Source organism: Cherax quadricarinatus, chromosome 55 (assembly GCF_038502225.1).
Source record: "Cherax quadricarinatus isolate ZL_2023a chromosome 55, ASM3850222v1, whole genome shotgun sequence".
Classification (NCBI taxonomy): domain Eukaryota; kingdom Metazoa; phylum Arthropoda; class Malacostraca; order Decapoda; family Parastacidae; genus Cherax; species Cherax quadricarinatus.
The window spans coordinates 26039426-26062849 of record NC_091346.1 but is presented as its reverse complement, the minus strand read 5'-3'; the positions used below and the strand labels follow the sequence as shown (position 1 = coordinate 26062849).

Below are 23424 nucleotides of genomic sequence, written 5' to 3'. Positions count from 1 at the left end.
CAACGATAACCACAACACCATTACAACAACAACCACAACACCATTACAAACCATAACACAATTACAGTAAGCACCAAACACCATTACAACAACCACAACACCACTACAACAACCACAGCACCATTACAACAACCACAACACCATTTCAACAACCACAACACCATTACAACAAACACCACAATATCACTACAACAATCACACCACTACAACAACAATAACCACAACATCATAACAACAATCACCACAACACCATTACAACAACCAAGACAACACCATTACAACAACCACCGCAACACTATAAGGACAACCACAGCACCATAACAACCACAATACCATTACAAAAACCACCACAACACCATTACAAAACAACCACAACACCATGAGAACAACCACAACACCATTACAACAGCCACCACAACACCATTACAAAACAACCACAACACCATGAGAACCAAAACACCATTACAACAACTACCACACCAAAATTACAAAACAACCACAACACCATTAGAAAAACTACAACACCATTACAAAAACCACCACAACATCATTAAACAACCACCACAACACAATTACAACTACCACAAAACCATAACCACAACACCATTACAACCACAACACCATTACAACAACTATCACAAAACCATAACAGCCACAACACCATTACAACTACCACAAAACCATGAGAACCACAACACCATTACAACAACCACCACAACACCATTACAACAACCACAACAACACCATTACGACAACCACAACATCATTACAACAACCACAACAATACCATTACAACCACCACAACACCATTACAACACCCACCACAATATCATTACAACAACCACCACAACATCATTACAACAACAACCACAACACCATTACAACAACCACCACTACACGATTACAGCAACTACCACAATAGCATTACATCCACCACCACAATACAATTACAAAAACCACCACAACACAATTACAACAACCACAACAATATCATTACAACAACCACCACAACACCATTACAACATGCACCACAATACCATTACAACAACCACCACAACACCATTACAACAACCACAACAACACGATTACAACAATCACCAACCACAACAACCACAACACCATTACATCCACCACGACAATACCATTACAACAACTACCACAAAACCATAACAACCACTATACCATTACAACAACTTGCACAACACCATTACAACAACCACCACAACACCATTACAACATTCACCACAACACCATTATAAAACAACCACAACACCATAACAACAATCACATCACCATTACAACCACCACAACACCATTACAACAACCACCACAACACCATTACAACCACCCCAACACCATTACAACAACCACAACACCATTACAACAACAACCACAACACCATTACAACCAACATAACACCATAAGAAAACAACCACAACACCATAACAACAACCACAACACCATTACAACAACCACCACGACACATTATAACACCCACCACAACTCCATTACAACAACCTCCACAACACCATTAGAGGAGCAACCACAACCCCATTACAACGCCCACCCCAACACCATTACAACAACAACCACAACACCATTACAACAACAACCACAACATTATTACAACAACAACCACAACACCATTACAACAACTACCATAACAAAATTACAAAACCACAACACCATTACAACAATCACCACAACACCATTACAACATGCACCGCAATGCCATTACAACAATCACAACACCATTACACCAACCACAACACCATTACAACACCCACCCCAACACCATTACAACACCCACCACAACACCCTTACAACAACCACAACACCATTACAACAACAACCACAACACCATTACAACAACCACAACACCATTACAACAACCACCATAACACCATTACAAAACAACCACAACACCATTACAACAACCACAACACCATTTCAACAACCACCATAACACCATTACAAAATAACCAAAACACCATTACAACAACCACCACAACACCATTACAACAACTATCACAAAACCATAACAACCACAACATCATTACAACCACCACAATACCATTACAATAACCACCACAACACCATTGCAACAACCACCGCAACACCATTACAACACTCACCACAACACCATTACAACAACCACAACACCATTACAACAATCACCGCAACACCATTACAACAACAACCACAACACCATTACAACAACCACCGCAACACAATTACAACAACCATAACACCATTACAACAACCACAACACCATTACAACAACCACCATAACAAAACAACCACAACACCATTACAATCACCACAACACCATTACAAAACAACCACAACACCATAACAACCACAGCACCACTACAACAACCACCACAACAGCATTACAACAACTGCCACAACACCATTACAACAACAACCACAACACCATTACAACAACCACCATAACACCGTTACAAAACAACCACAACACCATTACAACAACCACCATAACACCATTACTAAACAACCACAACACAACTACAACGGCCACCATAACACCATTACAAAACACCTGCAACTCCATAACCACAACACCATTATCAACTACCGCAACACCATTAACTACCACAAAAAATGTGACTACCACCACCACTAAAACAAAACTACTACTATTATTTCATCACTATTACCATCACAACTACTACCACTTCATCACTATTACCATCACAACTACTACCATTTCATCACTATTACCATCACAACTACTACCATTTCATCACTATTACCATCACAATTACTACCATTTCATCACTATTACCATTACAACTACTACCACTTCATCACTATTACCATCACAACTACTACCACTTCATCACTATTACCATCACAACTACTACCACTTCATCACTATTACCATCACAACTACTACCACTTCATCACTATTACCATCACAACTACTACCACTTCATCACTATTACCATCACAACTACTACCACTTCATCACTATTACCATCACAACTACTACCACTTCATCACTATTACCATCACAACTACTACCACTTCATCACTATTACCATCACAACTACTACCACTTCATCACTATTACCATCATAGCTCATAACTCATTTTGTTATATTTAAAGAAAATCACACGAAGGCACAAAAAAAAATCGTATGTTTACAGTATGTCTGTAAAGGTTTATTCATGGCATAAAATACTGAAAGTTGTGTAGCCAGATCTGTAACAGGATTTATGGAATATATAAAACTCACTCACCAGTATTTGCAACAAGAAAGTTTATTATAAATTTTTGCACACTGAGTCAAGAAATCGTAATTGCAAACCAATTACAGAACAGGTGGGGTTGAATTGAGGATTCGCCTACCACGGGTTTGAACCCGATTTATTTTAAGATTTTCACACTGCTTTGAGTGGCACGGAATTCCACACTGATGGCTGACCCACGGGTGTAGAGCAACACCTGCAAGGGTGGCAGAAGGTCCTTTACTGCTGCTTCACAGCCTGACTCCCTCTGTACGGGTAGAAATGAGTTGCGAGGAATCTCATATTGCACACACCCTTGGCGTCAGGGTCTCCCTGGGAAATGATGCATGTCAAACCTGGACCACAGACGCCAAATTCCAGTGAACGTCCACCACATTCTTCTCCTGGACCCTGTGGAACACAAGAATGGAATTAACAGACTGTGAGGAGAATGATAAGTTCTGCTGACAGATGAGAGAAACTTAAATAACAAACTAGATAATACACTCAAATCTACTTTTCAAGTTTGATTAAAATAATAAATGTGATAGATAATTTCCAAACATATAACCGTCCGTTCATTCCTAGGCCTACCAATGATCTTAGTAGTGTTACGAAATTGGCAATAAAATTTATGTTCTCCTGGGAGTGACGACAGTGAAGCTCAGGCATAGTAAGTAAGTAAGTAAGTAAGTAAGTTTATTCAGGTATACACAAATACAGTTACATAAATGTTTTATTAATTTGTATTTATGTAGATAGTGATAGTGTCGAGGTATTGTTAGTGTTGCTGTTGTGGAATTGTGTTGCAAAGCAGAATAAATTTATAAGGATGATTTAACACTTATATAGAAGACATATGCAATGTATAGGGGACTTATATTAAGATGTTTCGCTTACCAGGAGCTTCTTCGATCCACTACAGAGTACATAAAATCAGAGAATGTACAGTCAAAGGCGGTGAGATGTGGTAAAGTCAGATGTAACATGTATCAGCTCACCGGATATCAGCGCCCTCTAAAATGAACCTGGCCAGACTTTTGGGCATGCATAACTTCCGGTCTTCTACACAATTCAGAATTACTAAACACCATAAAAAAGTAATTGAGGTTTTGGCAGTAAAGACTGAGAACTAAAACCCAGTCATTATGGAAGTATACAAGCCACCGGATGCCACTTATCAACAATTTAAGGAACAGTTTCTGAAAATTCACTTCCTGGAAAATCTTCCATCCCCAGCTTGGTGACTGCTGGTGCTGGATGATTTCAACTTAAGACTTCTAAAATGGAAGAATGGGGCAAAAAAATTTTTATAGCGCAGATAACAACAACAATAATAATAATAATAATAATAATAATAATAATAATAATAATAATAATAATAATAATAATAATATTATTTCTACAAGTACATGTACAAGGTTTACAGACCATAGCTGACATCAATGACATACTACTATATAGAAAGCCTCTTGTTATGCTGAGCATTTCGAGCAAATTAGGTCATTTTTGTCCTAGTATGTGACCCACACCAGTCGACTAACACCCAGGTACCCAATTTTACTGACAGGTGAACATGAACAGGTGTTTACCTGGAGTTTACCTGGAGAGAGTTCCGGGGGTCAACGCCCCCGCGGCCCGGTCTGTGACCAGGCCTCCTGGTGGATCAGAGCCTGATCAACCAGGCTGTTACTGCTGGCTGCACGCAAACCAACGTACGAGCCACAGCCCGGCTGGTCAGGAACCGACTTTAGGTGCGTGTAAGGAAACACGCCCAATGTTTCCATCCTTTGTCGGGACTTGAGCTCGAACCCTAAGCGTGTGAAGCAAAAGCTTTTGCCACCAGGCCACGGGCTACCGTGGAGGCAGCTCAGATGAAAATTCTCACACAGATGAGCTATTGAATGTGTGCAACAAATTCACCTTAAGCTAGCAAACAGTGGAGCCGAAAAAACTGGAAAATACACTTGACCTTATTTTCGCTCATAATAAAGATCTGGCACGAAATATAACAATACCAAAGGTAATACATTTGCATCACGACCTATTCGAAGTTCGGACTTGTATGCGTATGGCTCCTGACTAGCAAAATGATATCAATTATGAGGGCGTCTTCACCAAATACAACTTTAATAACTAAAACATCCAGTGGGATCAAATTAACTATGTTCTAAATGAAATATGCTGGGAAGATATTCTAAACAACAGGGATCCGAACTTTTGACTAGAAAAAATTGTCTCTGTGGCACTTTAGGTATGGTCAAATCTGTTTCGCTTTACACACATGCATTCCCAATTTAAACTTCGAAGTAGAAGGGCTGCTGTCCATTAGATTTTCTTCTCTTATTCTTTATCCCTTAAGTTCTTTCAGTCTTTCTCTCCTTCCTTGACTTTCTTCCACTACCCTTGCTTATCATTTACTATAGTGATTAATCCTTGAATCAAATCTGTTCACTTCTGGTAACCAACCTTTTAATCCCTAAAATAGGGATTACAGTAAACTCTCAGCGTAAGTTTATTTAGGTACAAGTACACATAAGAATACAACCTGGGTGTTAGTCGACTGGTGTGGGTCGCATCCTGGGACAAAATTAATCTAAATTGCCCGAAATGCTCTGCATAACAAGTTGTTTTCTATATAATAGTATGTCACTGATGTCAGTTATGGTCTTTATACCTTGTACATGTACTTGTAGAAATTAAATAAAAGCTAAAGAACTATCGTACGTAGTGTAAATTACCTAAGGATAACCCAAAAAAATGTTCACCACCTGTTAAACATATCCTAACCCCCTATAAATAAATTATGTAATTAGGTAGTAAAAAGTTAAATTCTACACAATATATTTTATAAAGCTATTCTAAGAGTTTGAGCTTATATACGAGTCCAATATACCAAGTTACGTACTTATTTTCATACTTAATAGTATCCCATGTAAATAAATTTTCTATGGTGTAATATATACCGAAATACTTCAGAAAACGAAAATTTCATGGTGGACTTTTCTAAAGACAGCAGCAGTAGTACTTCTAAGTAAGATAAGATTTTGTTAGGATTTTTAACCCCGGAGGGTTAGCTTTATCATACCAAAAGGTGTGATAAAATTTATGGAGCAGGGAGAGTGCCTAGTAACGACCAGTGAATAGACGGGGCCAGGAGCTATGAATCGACCCCTGCAGCCACACTTAGGTGAGTCCAGTTACACAAATTATCATACATAGCAGCATATGTGTAGATTACCTAGGATAACCCAAAAGTCAGACAAAGTGACTTATTTCCATTTTATAAAAGCACAGGTACACATAAGTATAATTATCAAAGGTAGTGTAAATTACCTAGGGTAATCCTCTTAAAAAAGTCACAAAAAAGCAACTTATTTCCATTGGAGTCTTCGATTTATTTCTGTTGTATTTACTGCCGAAATTTATAACCCAGCGTTAAAGAAAGCTGCAGATATAAGAAAGAAGAACTCTGCAATTTAAGAACCGAATTGAACTTATCATCCAACTGTGACATATCACTGCCGCTTCTCAACTATTATCAGTACTCCTAACATGGCGATTAAAATATCATATATCTTTATTTCTACAAGTGCATGTACAAGGTATACAAGGTAAATGGGATTTAACAAAAGGGAGTATTAGGGAAAAGGAGTTAGAAAAATTTAACTGCTAGAGACCTAAATTATTACGAGATGTGTTGATTGCAATATGAAAGGCCTAGAGCCACACACACACACACACACACACACACACACACACACACACACACACACACACACACACACACACACACACACACACACACACAAACACACACACACACACATGCGGGGCCAGGAGCTGAGTCTCGAACCCTGCAACAACAATTAGGTGAGTACACACACACACACATCTATCGAAACAGGGAGATTGCCTGAGGCATGGAAGACAACAAATGTAGTCCCAATCTTTAAAAAAGGAGACAGACATGAAGCACTAAACTACAGACCAGTGTCACTGACATGTATAGCATGCAAAGTCATGGAGAAGATTATCAGGAGAAGAGTGGTGGAACACCTAGAAAGGAATGATCTCATCAACAGCAGCCAACATGGTTTCAGGGACGGGAAATCCTGTGTCACAAACCTACTGGAGTTCTATGACATGGTGACAGCAGTAAGATAAGAGAGAGAGGGGTGGGTGCATTGCATTTTCTTGGAATCCAAGAAGGCATTTGACACAGTTCCACACAAGAGATTAGTGCAAAAAATGGAGGACCAAGCAGGGATAACAGGGAAGGCACTACAATGGATCAGAGAATACTTGTCAGGAAGACAGCAGCGAGTCATGGTACGTGGCAAGGTGTCAGAGTGGGCACCTGTGACCAGTGAGGTCCCACAGGGGTCAGTCCTAGGACCAGCGCTGTTTCTGGTATTTGTGAACGACATGACGGAAGGAATAGACTCCGAAGTGTCCCTGTTTACAAAGGGATCCGGACAGGCTGCAGACCTGGTCCAGCAATTGGCTCCTGGAGTTCAACCCCACCAAGTGCAAAGTCATGAAGATTGGGGAAGGGCAAAGAAGCCCGCAGACGGAGTACAGTCTAGGGGGCCAGATACTACAAACCTCACTCAAGGAAAAAGGTCTTGGGGTGAGTATAACACCAGGCACATCTGAATCGCACATCAACCAACTAACTGCTGCAGAATATGGGCGCCTAGCAAACCTCAGAACAGCATTCCGACATCTTAATAAGGAATCGTTCAGGACTCTGTATACCGTGTACGTTAGGCCCATATTGGAGTATGCGGCACCAGTTTGGAACCCACACCTAGCCAAGCACGTAAAGAAACTAGAGAAAGTGCAAAGGTTTGCAACAAGACTAGTTCCAGAGCTAAGAGGTATGTCCTACGAGGAGAGGTTAAGGGAAATCAACCTGACGACACTGGAGGACAGGAGAGATATGGGGGACATGATAACGACTACGCAGGCATGAGGAACTTCCTGCAGGAGGTTCAGTGAGAAAGAGAATTGGTAAGAAAAATCAGTTAACAAAATGATAGACTACATAACAACAAAATCCAAGGAGGCAGAGAAAAGGTTTGTTCGGAAGGGCAACAGAAATAATGGGAAGACCACAACGAGCCCTTGGTTTACCCAAAGGTGTAGGGAGGCAAAAACTAAGTGCGCTAGAGAATAAAAAAAAGTACAGAAGACAAAAGACCCAGGAAAATAAAGAGATTAGTCGAAGAGCCAGAAACGAGTATGCATAGATAAGGAGGGAGGCCTAGTGACAGTACGAAAACGACATAGCATCAAAAGTCAAGTCTGACCCGAAGCTGTTGTATAGCCACATTAGGTGGAAGACAACAGTCAAGGACCAGGTGATTAGGCTAAGGAAAGAAGGTGGGGAGCTCACAAGAAACGACCAAGAAATGTGTGAGGAGATCAACATGAGATTTAAGGAAGTATTCACAGTGGAGACAGAAAGGATTCCGGGAAGTCAGAACAGGGAGGGTACACCAATAAGGAATATACCAACAAGCGTTGGATGAAATGCACACAACCGAGGAGGAGGTGAAGAAGCTGCTATGTGACCGTGATACCTCAAAGGCGGGGGGACCAAGCATCTCTCCATGGGTCCTTAGAGAGAGAGCAGAGATACTGTGTGTGCCACTAACAACAATTTTCAACACATCCATTGAATCCGGGCAACTACCTGAGGCATGGAAGACGACAAATGTAGTCCCCATTTTTAAGAAAGGAGACAGACACGAGGCACTAAACTATAGACCAGTGTCACTGACATGCATAATATGCAAAGTCATGGCAAAGATTATCAGGAGAGTGGTGGAGTACCTAGAACGGAACAAGTTTATAAACAACCAGCACGGATCCATGGAAGGAAAATCCTGTGTCACAAGCCTACTTGAGTTTTATGACAAGGTAACGGAAGACACGAAAGGAAGGGGTGGGTGGACTGCATTTTCTTGGACTGCAAGAAGGCCTTCGACACAGTTCCTCACAAGAGATTAGTGCAAAAGCTAGAGGATCAGGCACATATAACAGGAAAGGTACTGCAATGGACCAGAGAATAACTGACAGGGAGGCAAAAACGAGTTATGGTACGTGAAGAGGTGTTAGAGTGGGCGCCTCTAACGAGCGGGGTTCCACAGGGGTCAGTCCAAGGACCAGTGCTATTTTTGGTATATGTGAATGATATAACGGAAGGGATAGACTCAGAAGTGTCCCTGTTTGCAGGTGATGTGAAGTTAATGAGGAGAATTAAATCGGATATTAATCAGGCAGGACTACAAAGAGACCTGAACAGGCTGAATGTTTGGTCCAGCAACTGGCTCCTCGAATTTAACCCCAACAAATGCAAAGTCATGAAGATCGGGGAAGGGAAAATAAGACCGCAATCAGAATGTAGGCTAGGTGGCCAAAGACTGCAAACCTCACTCAAGGAAAAGGATCTTGGGGTGAGTATAATACCGAGAAAAATAGCGTTCTAATACCTCAATAAGGAATCGTTCAAGACTCTGTGCACCGTGTACGTCAGGCCCATACTGGAGTATGAAGCACCAGTTTGGAACCCACACCTGGTCAAACACGTCAAGAAATTAGAGAAAGTGCAAAGGTTTGCAACAAAGCTGGTTCCAGAGCTAAAGGGAATGTCCTAGGAAGAAAGGTTAAGGGAAATCGGTCTGACGACACTGGAGGACAGGAGGGTCAGGGGAGACATGATAACGAGATATAAAATACTGCGTGAAATTGACAAGGTAGACAGAGACAGGATGTTCTAGAGATGGGACACAGAAACAAGGGGTCGCAATTGGAAGTTGAAGACTCAGATGAGTCAAAGAGATGTTAGGAAATATTTCTTTAGTCACAGAGTTGTCAGGAAGTGGAACAGTCTGGCAAGTTTTAAGACGAGGTATGATAAAGCTCATGGAGCAGGGAGAGAGAGGACCTAGTAGCGATCAGTGAAGAGGCCAAGAGCTATGAATCGACCCCTGCAACCACAAACAGGTAAGTACACACACACACACACACACACACACATATAAAAACATAAGAACATAAGAAAGGAGAAGCACTGCAGGAGGCCTGTTGGCCCATACTAGGCAGGACCATTACAATTCATCCCATATATATATATATATATATATATATATATATATATATATATATATATATATATATATATATATATATATATATATATATATATATATATATATATATATATATATATATATATATATATATATATATATATTTATATTTATATTTATATATATACTGCGATTGTTTAGGCCTTTCATGTTGCTATCAACATCATCAGGAGCTTGCAATGTTGTAAAAATGACTAAGAAGTCCAAGCAGTTTCGTTGAGGGGAATAATTCCAGCTAGAATCTTTCCTCTGAACGAAACTACTCGGGCTTCCTACTCATTTGCAACACTGCAAACTCCTGATAATGTGTTGATTGCAATACGAAAGGCCAAGAGCTATCACTGAACTCCCCCTGTTGTTGTTTTGCATCTTGCATCACTTGTTCGCGATTATTTTATATACAGGCGCTTGTAAGCTTAAGAGATGTTAACCTTCTAGTAACCCTTGAAGGTTAACCTTCTAGATGTTAACCTTCTAACAATCCTAGAAGGTTAATCTTCTAGATGCTAACCTTCCAGTAACCCTAGAAGGTTTAACCTTCCAGTAACCCTAGAAGGTTTAACCTTCCAGTAACCCTAGAAGGTTTAAACTTCTACAAGTTAACCTTCTAGTAACCCTAGAAGGTTAACATCTAATAATAACACGAGAAAGTCAAGCAAAGTTGCGTATTTCCGTTTACCCTTTCCTTGGCACAGTGACTGACATCTACCTTGGCACAGTGACTGACACCTACCTTGGCACAGTGACTGACACCTACCTTGGCACAGTGACTGACACCTACCTTGGCACAGTGACTGACACCTACCTTGGCACAGTGACTGACACCTACCTTGGCACAGTGACTGACACCTACCTTGGCACAGTGACTGACATCTACCTTGGCACAGTGACTGACACCTACCTTGGCACAGTGACTGACACCTACCTTGGCACAGTGACTGACACCTACCTTGGCACAGTGACTGACACCTACCTTGGCACAGTGACTGACACCTACCTTGGCACAGTGACTGACACCTACCTTGGCACAGTGACTGACACCTACCTTGGCACAGTGACTGACACCTACCTTGGCACAGTGACTGACACCTACCTTGGCACAGTGACTGACACCTACCTTGGCACAGTGACTGACACCTACCTTGGCACAGTGACTGACACCTACCTTGGCACAGACGTGGCAGCATAAGCATGGGTCCTTCAGCATGCCCCAGATGCAGCTCTTGGGAGCCAGGGTCGGACACTCGTCGTCATCACACGGTGAACATTCCTGGGGCGTCACACTGGAAAAACCACCTCATGTCAGTTACAGCAGGAAATAAGAAAAAAAAAATTATCTGAATATTGAGTGATGCTGGGTGAAGAGGAGGCAAACGTAATGAACGAGCAATAGGAGAAGGATGAAGAGAAAGAGGCAGAGGAAGTGGAAAAGAAGGAGGAGGAGGAGGACGAGGAGAAGGAGGAAGAGTTGGTATCTGACGTGAAAGTAACGGAACTGATAATGCCAGCGTTAGTGAAATTAAATACGAACAATAATAATAGCAACATTTACAACGTTTCACTGTAAAGTTTCAGGAATTAAAGCTCTGGTAAGGAATGTAAACATACGAAGCAATACACACGAGCTGTCTGAGTACTAAGAAACAGTAACGCGCTGTCTGAGTACTAAGAAACAGTAACGCGCTGTCTGAGTACTAAGAAGCAGTAACGCACTGTCTGAGTACTAAGAAACAGTAACGCACTGTCTGAGTACTAAGAAACAGTAATGCACTGTCTGAGTACTAAGAAGCAGTAACGCACTGTCTGAGTACTAAGAAACAGTAACGCACTGTCTGAGTACTAAGAAACAGTAACGCGCTGTCTGAGTACTAAGAAACAGTAACGCGCTGTCTGAGTACTAAGAAGCAGTAACGCACTGTCTGAGTACTAAGAAACAGTAACGCACTGTCTGAGTACTAAGAAACAGTAATGCACTGTCTGAGTACTAAGAAGCAGTAACGCACTGTCTGAGTACTAAGAAACAGTAACGCACTGTCTGAGTACTAAGAAACAGTAACGCACTGTCTGAGTACTAAGAAGCAGTAACGCACTGTCTGAGTACTAAGAAACAGTAACGCACTGTCTGAGTACTAAGAAACAGTAACGCACTGTCTGAGTACTAAGAAACAGTAACGCACTGTCTGAGTACTAAGAAACAGTAACGCACTGTCTGAGTACTAAGAAGCAGTAACGCGCTGTCTGAGTACTAAGAAACAGTAACGCACTGTCTGAGTACTAAGAAACAGTAACGCACTGTCTGAGTACTAAGAAACAGTAACGCACTGTCTGAGTACTAAGAAGCAGTAACGCACTGTCTGAGTACTAAGAAGCAGTAACGCACTGTCTGAGTACTAAGAAACAGTAACGCACTGTCTGAGTACTAAGAAGCAGTAACGCACTGTCTGAGTACTAAGAAACAGTAACGCACTGTCTGAGTACTAAGAAGCAGTAACGCACTGTCTGAGTACTAAGAAACAGTAACGCACTGTCTGAGTACTAAGAAACAGTAACGCACTGTCTGAGTACTAAGAAACAGTAACGCACTGTCTGAGTACTAAGAAACAGTAACGCACTGTCTGAGTACTAAGAAGCAGTAACGCGCTGTCTGAGTACTAAGAAACAGTAACGCACTGTCTGAGTACTAAGAAACAGTAACGCACTGTCTGAGTACTAAGAAACAGTAATGCACTGTCTGAGTACTAAGAAGCAGTAACGCACTGTCTGAGTACTAAGAAGCAGTAACGCACTGTCTGAGTACTAAGAAACAGTAACGCACTGTCTGAGTACTAAGAAGCAGTAACGCACTGTCTGAGTACTAAGAAACAGTAACGCGCTGTCTGAGTACTAAGAAGCAGTAACGCACTGTCTGAGTACTAAGAAGCAGTAACGCACTGTCTGAGTACTAAGAAGCAGTAACGCACTGTCTGAGTACTAAGAAGCAGTAACGCGCTGTCTGAGTACTAAGAAGCAGTAACGCGCTGTCTGAGTACTAAGAAGCAGTAACGCACTGTCTGAGTACTAAGAAACAGTAACGCACTGTCTGAGTACTAAGAAACAGTAACGCACTGTCTGAGTACTAAGAAACAGTAACGCACTGTCTGAGTACTAAGAAACAGTAACGCACTGTCTGAGTACTAAGAAACAGTAACGCACTGTCTTAGTTCTAAGAAACAGTAACGCACTGTCTTAGTTCTAAGAAACAGTAACGCACTGTCTGAGTACTAAGAAACAGTAACGCACTGTCTTAGTTCTAAGAAACAGTAACGCACTGTCTTAGTTCTAAGAAACAGTAACGCACTGTCTGAGTACTAAGAAACAGTAACGCACTGTCTTAGTTCTAAGAAACAGTAACGCACTGTCTGAGTACTAAGAAACAGTAACGCACTGTCTGAGTACTAAGAAACAGTAACGCACTGTCTTAGTTCTAAGAAACAGTAACGCACTGTCTGAGTACTAAGAAACAGTAACGCACTGTCTTAGTTCTAAGAAACAGTACCGCACTGTCTGAGTACTAAGAAACAGTAACGCACTGTCTTAGTTCTAAGAAACAGTAACGCACTGTCTGAGTACTAAGAAACAGTAACGCACTGTCTTAGTTCTAAGAAACAGTAACGCACTGTCTGAGTACTAAGAAACAGTAACGCACTGTCTGAGTACTAAGAAACAGTAACGCACTGTCTTAGTTCTAAGAAACAGTAACGCACTGTCTTAGTTCTAAGAAACAGTAACGCACTGTCTTAGTTCTAAGAAACAGTAACGCACTGTCTTAGTTCTAAGAAACAGTAACGCACTGTCTTAGTTCTAAGAAACAGTAACGCACTGTCTGAGTACTAAGAAACAATAACACACTGCCTGAGTACTAAGAAACAGTAACGAACTGCCTGAGTACTAAGAAACAGTAACGCACTGCCTGAGTACTAAGAAACAGTAACGCACTGCCTGAGTACTAAGAAACAGTAACGCACTGCCTTAGTACTAAGAAACAGTAACGCACTGTCTGAGTACTAAGAAACAGTAACGCACTGTCTGAGTACTAAGAAGCAGTAACGCACTGAGTACTAAGAAGCAGTAACGCACTGTCTGAGTACTAAAAAACAATAACGCACTGCCTGAGTACTAAGAAACAGTAACGAACTGCCTGAGTACTAAGAAACAGTAACGCACTGCCTGAGTACTAAGAAACAGTAACGCACTGCCTGAGTACTAAGAAACAGTAACGCACTGCCTTAGTACTAAGAAACAGTAACGCACTGTCTGAGTACTAAGAAACAGTAACGCACTGCCTGAGCACTAAGAAGCAGTAACGCACTGTCTGAGTACTAAGAAGCAGTAACGCACTGTCTGAGTACTAAGAAACAATAACGCACTGCCTGAGTACTAAGAAACAGTAACGAACTGCCTGAGTACTAAGAAACAGTAACGCACTGCCTGAGTACTAAGAAACAGTAACGCACTGCCTGAGTACTAAGAAACAGTAACGCACTGCCTTAGTACTAAGAAACAGTAACGCACTGTCTGAGTACTAAGAAACAGTAACGCACTGTCTGAGTACTAAGAAACAATAACGAACTGCCTTAGTACTAAGAAACAGTAACGCACTGCCTGAGTACTAAGAAACAGTAACGCACTGTCTGAGTACTAAGAAACAGTAACGAACTGCCTTAGTACTAAGAAACAGTAACGCACTGCCTGAGTACTAAGAAACAGTAACGAACTGCCTTAGTACTAAGAAACAGTAACGCACTGCCTGAGTGCTAAGAAACAGTAACGCACTGCCTGAGTACTAAGAAACAGTAACGCACTGTCTGAGTACTAAGAAACAGTAACGCACTGCCTTAGTACTAAGAAACAGTAACGCACTGTCTGAGTACTAAGAAACAGTAACGCACTGTCTGAGTACTAAGAAACAGTAACGAACTGCCTGAGTACTAAGAAACAGTAACGAACTGCCTTAGTACTAAGAAACAGTAACGCACTGCCTGAGTACTAAGAAACAGTAACGAACTGCCTTAGTACTAAGAAACAGCAACGCACTGCCTGAGTACTAAGAAACAGTAACGCACTGCCTGAGTACTAAGAAACAGTAACGCACTGCCTGAGTACTAAGAAACAGTAACGCACTGCCTGAGTACTAAGAAACAGTAACGCACTGCCTGAGTACTAAGAAACAGTAACGAACTGCCTTAGTACTAAGAAACAGTAACGCACTGCCTGAGTACTAAGAAACAGTAACGAACTGCCTTAGTACTAAGAAACAGTAACGCACTGCCTGAGTACTAAGAAACAATAACGCACTGCCTGAGTACTAAGAAACAGTAACGAACTGCCTGAGTACTAAGAAACAGTAACGCACTGCCTGAGTACTAAGAAACAGTAACGCACTGCCTGAGTACTAAGAAACAGTAACGCACTGCCTTAGTACTAAGAAACAGTAACGCACTGTCTGAGTACTAAGAAACAGTAACGCACTGCCTGAGTACTAAGAAACAGTAACGAACTGCCTTAGTACTAAGAAACAGTAACGCACTGCCTGAGTACTAAGAAACAGTAACGCACTGCCTGAGTACTAAGAAACAATAACGCACTGCCTGAGTACTAAGAAACAGTAACGAACTGCCTGAGTACTAAGAAACAGTAACGCACTGACTGAGTACTAAGAAACAGTAACGCACTGCCTTAGTACTAAGAAACAGTAACGCACTGCCTTAGTACTAAGAAACAGTAACGCACTGTCTGAGTACTAAGAAACAGTAACGCACTGCCTGAGTACTAAGAAACAGTAACGCACTGCCTGAGTACTAAGAAACAGTAACGCACTGCCTGAGTACTAAGAAACAGCAACGCACTGCCTGAGTACTAAGAAACAGTAACGAACTGCCTTAGTACTAAGAAACAGTAACGCACTGCCTGAGTACTAAGAAACAGTAACGAACTGCCTTAGTACTAAGAAACAGTAACGCACTGCCTGAGTACTAAGAAACAGTAACGCACTGCCTGAGTACTAAGAAACAGTAACGCACTGCCTGAGTACTAAGAAACAGTAACGCACTGCCTTAGTACTAAGAAACAGTAACGCGCTGTCTGAGTACTAAGAAACAGTAACGCACTGAGTACTAAGAAACAGTAACGAACTGCCTGAGTACTAAGAAACAGTAACGAACTGCCTTAGTACTAAGAAACAGTAACGCACTGCCTGAGTACTAAGAAACAGTAACGAACTGCCTTAGTACTAAGAAACAGTAACGCACTGCCTGAGTACTAAGAAACAGTAACGCACTGCCTGAGTACTAAGAAACAGTAACGCACTGCCTGAGTACTAAGAAACAGTAACGCACTGCCTGAGTACTAAGAAACAGTAACGCACTGCCTGAGTACTAAGAAACAGTAACGCACTGCCTGAGTACTAAGAAACAGTAACGCACTGTCTGAGTACTAAGAAACAGTAACGCACTGCCTGAGTACTAAGAAACAGTAACGCACTGTCTGAGTACTAAGAAACAGTAACGCACTGCCTGAGTACTAAGAAACAGTAACGTACTGCCTGAGTACTAAGAAACAGTAACGCACTGCCTGAGTACTAAGAAACAGTAACGCACTGCCTGAGTACTAAGAAACAGTAACGCACTGTCTGAGTACTAAGAAACAGTAACGCACTGCCTGAGTACTAAGAAACAATAACGCAATGTCTGAGTACTAAGAAACAGTAACGCACTGTCTGAGTACTAAGAAGCAGTAACGCACTGCCTGAGTACTAAGAAACAGTAACGCACTGTCTGAGTACTAAGAAACAGTAACGCACTGCCTGAGTACTAAGAAACAATAACGCAATGTCTGAGTACTAAGAAACAGTAACGCACTGTCTGAGTACTAAGAAACAGTAACGCACTGTCTGAGTACTAAGAAACAGTAACGCACTGTCTGAGTACTAAGAAGCAGTAACGCACTGCCTGAGTACTAAGAAACAGTAACGCACTGTCTGAGTACTAAGAAGCAGTAACGCACTGCCTGAGTACTAAGAAACAGTAACGCACTGTCTGAGTACTAAGAAACAGTAACGCACTGCCTGAGTACTAAGAAACAGTAACGCACTGTCTGAGTACTAAGAAACAGTAACGCACTGCCTGAGTACTAAGAAACAATAACGCAATGTCTGAGTACTAAGAAACAGTAACGCACTGTCTGAGTACTAAGAAACAGTAACGCACTGTCTGAGTACTAAGAAACAGTAACGCACTGTCTGAGTACTAAGAAGCAGTAACGCACTGCCTGAGTACTAAGAAACAGTAACGCACTGTCTGAGTACTAAGAAGCAGTAACGCACTGCCTGAGTACTAAGAAACAGTAACGCACTGTCTGAGTACTAAGAAACAGTAACGCACTGCCTGAGTACTAAGAAACAGTAACGCAATGTCTGAGTACTAAGAAACAGTAACGCACTGCCTGAGTACTAAGACACACTAAACTGTTTTCCATCATCTTAGGGTTTACTAAGGTCCAACACATTATCTTACTGTCTGCCCTGAGTCTCGGTCCTCGGCACCTGTAATAATGAACCTGAAAAGAAGCTCGTGTTCTGAAGAATTGGAGTTAACCCTCCCTTTCCTAGGATCAAACCCGAATACCTCTCATTTAGCAGGCTCTATGTGATCCATACTGGTTTAGCGTTTTTTCATAATAATAATAATAATAATAATAATAATAATAATAATAATAATAATAATAATAATAATAATAATAATAATAATAATAATAATTGTTAAGTTCCGTGCAGTAGACGGGAAAGTACAGATATACTCGTACCACGTCCTCTGATTCGTCTTGATAGTTTCGTTTGCTATATTATAGCAGTCGTTCAGTGACTGGGAGGGACACACACTCATACACAGATTCACACACACATACACACGTCATACTCAATATACACACACGTCCTAATCACCCCCACACACACACCCACACACACAGTAGCGACCAGTGAAGAGCGGGCCCAGGAGCTGTGAATATACCCCTGCTACCACACAGGTGAGTACACATAGGCGAGTACACAGACTCAAAGACACAGACGCACATACGCTAATCTTGTAATCACAAACACACTAATACAAATATGTAATCGCATCTACACGAACCTGGAAACCATCCATCACGTTAAAAGGAGCTTCATAGATGAGAGAGAATGGGAAAGAGCCTCATGGATGAGAAAGTGTGAGGAGGAGAGACAGCGTAGGAGATAAAGACGAGAGACAATGTAAGGGGCTAAGGAGATGAGACAGTGTAAGGAGCTAAAGAGAAAGTACATGACCTCGTGAATAAATCAACACCAGAACATGACACTCACCCTACTCTCATTACTCCCAAATCGGAAGATTTCGTAAGAGTGCACAGAGTGCATGGAATTTCATTGGCGTTGATGAAAAACATGTATCTAGATAACAGTAGAATAATTACAATCTAGCTTTTTTAACTTCTTTATAGACCGTTGAGGTTAGCATTGTATAGCAGAAGGTTCTCTCCCCACACTCGCGACACTCCGAGTATAAAATAATGAGTGTATAAAATTATGAAGAACAAAAAAGGAACAATACCGAGATTGGAACAATACACAAATAACCCAAACATAGGACAAACTTGTAACGACTTTTCGGTCCGACTTGGATCATTAACTAGTCCAAGTCGGACCGAAAGATTGTTTCTCTGATGTGCGGGTTATTTGTGCACTGTACAAAATTAACATTAGCATGACGAAAGGCGAGTACGAAAAATTATTAAGACACGTGGAAACAAAGTTTTGATATCAAGGTTGTAACTACTACTGCTGGCACTACTACTGCTGGCACTACCACTGCTGGCACTACCACTGCTGGCACTACCACTGCTGGCACTACCACTGCTGGCACTACCACTGCTGGCACTACCACTGTTGGCACTACCACTGCTGGCACTACCACTGCTGGCACTACCACTGCTGGTACTACCACTGCTGGTACTACCACTGCTGGTACTACCACTGCTGGTACTACCACTGCTGGTACTACCACTGCTGGTACTACCACTGCTGGCACTACCACTGCTGGCACTACCACTGCTGGTACTACCACTGCTGGTACTACCACTGCTGGCACTACCACTGCTGGCACTACCACTGCTGGTACTACCACTGCTGGCACTACCACTGCTGGCACTACTACTGCTGGCACTACCACTGCTGGCACTACCACTGCTGGTACTACCACTGCTGGTACTACCACTGCTGGCACTACCACTGCTGGCACTACCACTGCTGGTACTACCACTGCTGGCACTACCACTGCTGGCACTACCACTGCTGGCACTACCACTGCTGGTACTACCACTGCTGGCACTACCACTGCTGGCACTACCACTGCTGGCACTACCACTGCTGGCACTACCACTGCTGGCACTACCACTGCTGGTACTACCACTGCTGGCACTACCACTGCTGGCACTACTACCACTGCTGGTACTACTGCTGGCACTACCACTGCTGGCACTACCACTGCTGGCACTACCACTGCTGGCACTACCACTGCTGGCACTACCACTGCTGGCACTACCACTGCTGGCACTACCACTGCTGGCACTACCACTGCTGGCACTACCACTGCTGGCACTACCACTGCTGGCACTACCACTGCTGGCATTACCACTGCTGGCACTACCACTGCTGGCACTACCACTGCTGGCACTACCACTGCTGGCACTACCACTACTGGTACTACCACTGCTGGCACTACCACTGCTGGCACTACCACTGCTGGTACTACCACTGCTGGCATTACCACTGCGGGCACTACCACTTCTGGCACTACCACTGCTGGCACTACCACTGCTGGTACTACCACTGCTGGCACTACCACTGCTGGTACTACCACTGCTGGCATTACCACTGCTGGCACTACCACTGCTGGCACTACCACTGCTGGCACTACCACTGCTGGCTGTACCACTGCTGGTACTACCACTGCTGGCATTACCACTGCTGGCACTACCACTGTTGGCACTACCACTGCTGGTACTACCACTACTGGCACTACCACTGCTGGCACTACCACTGCTTATATTACCACTCTTCCTGTTTATACTAGACTACTACTGTGTCCTGGGTTCTCCATCATGGACACTAAGTGCTTAATTATGCACCTGAGAAATATATCAAGGCTTCGTAGAATTAAGCAAATATCCCAGATTTGCTTGTAGCGAGTGATATAATCATTAATATTATTACAATAATGAGTAAGCGCTAAACCCACTAGGTTCATACAACAGCAGGTGAAATATGAATCGTAAATTTATATCAAGATGTGTTCTTGCTAACCCCTTTTGGGAGGCCTAGTTTCTAGGCCTTTTGTTTATACATCAATTCTTGCTTTACCACCCCACAGGATGGTAGGATAAAAAAAAAAACAGCATTAACAGTAAAAATAATGTTGAAAGATCAGTGAGAGGACTGCCGTAAATTTAACGTAGAGGAATGTATGGTACGCGAGGCATCGTGGTCGAGCCCTGACTTTCCATACCTTGATGGGATGACCTTGATGATCGTCAGCTGCAGTGAGATGAATGTTAATCAAGGAAAGATGGAAGATACACACAGATATATATATATATATATATATATATATATATATATATATATATATATATATATATATATATATATATATTCCATATAAATCGTAACAGACTGGTATTTATTAGGTTCTTCCTATTAAGAACTACGAGGCTTTTAATAGGAAGATTTCGGAAGCAGTTACCGGGGCTGGTAGGTGAATGGTAAAGTGGGGACGTTGCTCTCAGCATGATCAGATGAGGCGAGGAAACATTAATAAATGGATACAAAATTTCACAACTTGATACAAGCACCAATAAACGTTCTTAGTCACCAACGGGAAGGTGTTTTCTTACCTGACCACAGTATACTAGGCAACGTTCCTGTTATGATGCAAAATACCATCAAATAGACACCAGCACAAGGGAAGGATCTTCTTTAGTAACCTAGGTTACGTCAGGAAACAGGACAAGTGTTTCCTTTCCCGGATCTGAGTCAAATAACCGCAGCCGGAGCTTTTAGTAATCTGACAGAGGCCTTCCGCTGGCCAAATTGCACACGAAAAACAGTCTCACAAAATCAAACACGTTCACAGTTCCCATGAAAAGAGACTGCCTTACTTGGCTACCAACAGAAAAATTTAGTATTACCTCGCCACTAGCGTAAGAACCAAACACACAAACAGCAAACGCCCGCTGGTCATCCTCCTTCCACAGTCAGCTTGAGACTGGACCTCGGTGGTCCTGGAAGAACAAAACCCGTTCTCTCCAGCTCTCATAAATTCCGAGAACGTGTTTACCTGCCATGAAGATCCTGCCCTTCCCGGAGGTCCACAAGATCCATATTTGTACTTTAATACAAACAACAATAGCCTTGCTGCACCCAGCGTTAAGGAGCATGTACACCCAATTAAATTACTAGGCGTTTTTTCTCGGGAAATACCCGAATGACGCAGAGGTAAGATGGATGTTAAAACAACAGTGACGTTGCCTTATCTAAGAGCTTTCTCATTAGTGTTATTCTCAAAAAGATATTTCCGTAAATACTCAGAAATGATGGAAGGTTTACGCCAGCGATGCGTATGTATGATATACACGACCTCTCAGAGTTTAACTAGTCTGGTCAGGGTTGGATTACTATGGTTCACATATTTATTAATTAATTGTTAATAACAACGATCTTACAGAGCTTACTTGTGTGACACCTGTACTACCTGACACCTGTATTGCATGACACTTATACTGCATGACACTTGTGCCGCATGACACTTGCACGGCATGACATCTGCACTACCCAACACCAACACTAAAAACAGTTCTAGCGTGAACAACGTTGCTCAGCTAGAGGACGTAACGAACCAATCTTCTATCACCTGTTCGTACTCACGCATATGTACTCAAATGTTTGTTGTTTCAGAGGTCGAGTCTCAGCTCCAGGCCCTGCCACTCTTCAGATTCACACCCTCTTAGCCTCGTGAGCCCTATCGTACCTGTTCTTAAAACTAAAGTACTGGTTTTCTAACAGAGTTGTAGATGCGTGGAACAGTCTTCCCAGTGGGGTGATAGAGGCTAGGACCTTGGGTAGCTTTAAGAAGAGACTGGACAAATATGTGAGTGGGAGGGGCTGGGTTTGATTGGTGTCATGGGGTACGGGAGTTGTTTCTTGGGTAGCTTTAGGTAGAGGTCGTTTTGATAAGGACCTGCCTCGTATGGGCCAGTAGGCCTTCTGCAGTGTTCCTACATTCTTATGTTCTAAGAACATAAGAACATAAGAATGTAGGAACACTGCAGAAGGCCTACTGGCCCATACGAGGCAGGTCCTTATCAAAACGACATCTACCTAAAGCTACTCAAGAAACAACTCCCGCACCCCCCAACACCAATCAAACCCAGCCCCTCCCACTCATATATTTGTCCAGTCTCTTCTTAAAGCTACCCAAGGTCCTAGCCTCTATCACCCCACTGGGAAGACTGTTCCACGCATCTACAACTCTGTTAGAAAACCAGTACTTACCTATGTCCTTTCTAAATCTAAATTTATCCAACTTAAATCCATTATTCCTGGTTCTTACCTGGTTCGACACCCTCAGTACTTTATTAATGTCTCCCTTGTTTATGCCCGTCATCCACTTATACACTTCAATGATATCTCCCCTTATTCTACGCCTCTCCAGAGAGTGGAGATTTAAGGCTTTAAGTCTATCTTCATACGGGAGGTTCCTTACACAGTAAATCATTTTAGTCATTCTTCTCTGTATGTTCTCTAATGAGTCTATGTCCATCCTGTAGTAAGGGGACCAAAACTGAGCAGCATAATCTAAATGAGGCCTCACTAGTGATGTATAGAGCTGTAAAATAACTTTTGGACTTCTGTTACTTATACTTCTTGAGATAAATCCAA

At 42.2% G+C, this 23424-nt stretch overlaps 1 protein-coding gene across 1 annotated transcript; it reads right to left on the bottom strand.

Moving 5' to 3' along the window:
- Positions 1–3268: 3268 nt before the first annotated feature.
- On the bottom strand, positions 3269–21817 carry LOC128698960 (single insulin-like growth factor-binding domain protein-2). Its single transcript, XM_053791417.1, has 3 exons — positions 21675–21817; positions 11581–11698; positions 3269–3666 (listed from the first exon to the last, which is right to left on the bottom strand). Exons 1-3 carry the CDS (start codon positions 21800–21802, stop codon positions 3496–3498), a joined length of 417 nt encoding a protein of 138 aa, XP_053647392.1. The 5' UTR covers positions 21803–21817; the 3' UTR covers positions 3269–3495.
- Between the last annotated feature and the right edge of the window lie 1607 nt (positions 21818–23424).

Bases quoted from the DNA above. Each gene is read 5' to 3' on its own strand.
- LOC128698960 (XM_053791417.1), bottom strand. From the start codon at position 21,802: ATGAGAGCTGGAGAGAACGGGTTTTGTTCTTCCAGGACCACCGAGGTC. The intron at 11,699-21,674 runs GTAATACTAAAT...TGGTTTTTCCAG, and splicing joins GTTCTTACGCTAGTGGCGAG to TGTGACGCCCCAGGAATGTT. The intron at 3,667-11,580 runs GTAGGTGTCAGT...TGTGTTCCACAG, and splicing joins GCTGCCACGTCTGTGCCAAG to GGTCCAGGAGAAGAATGTGG.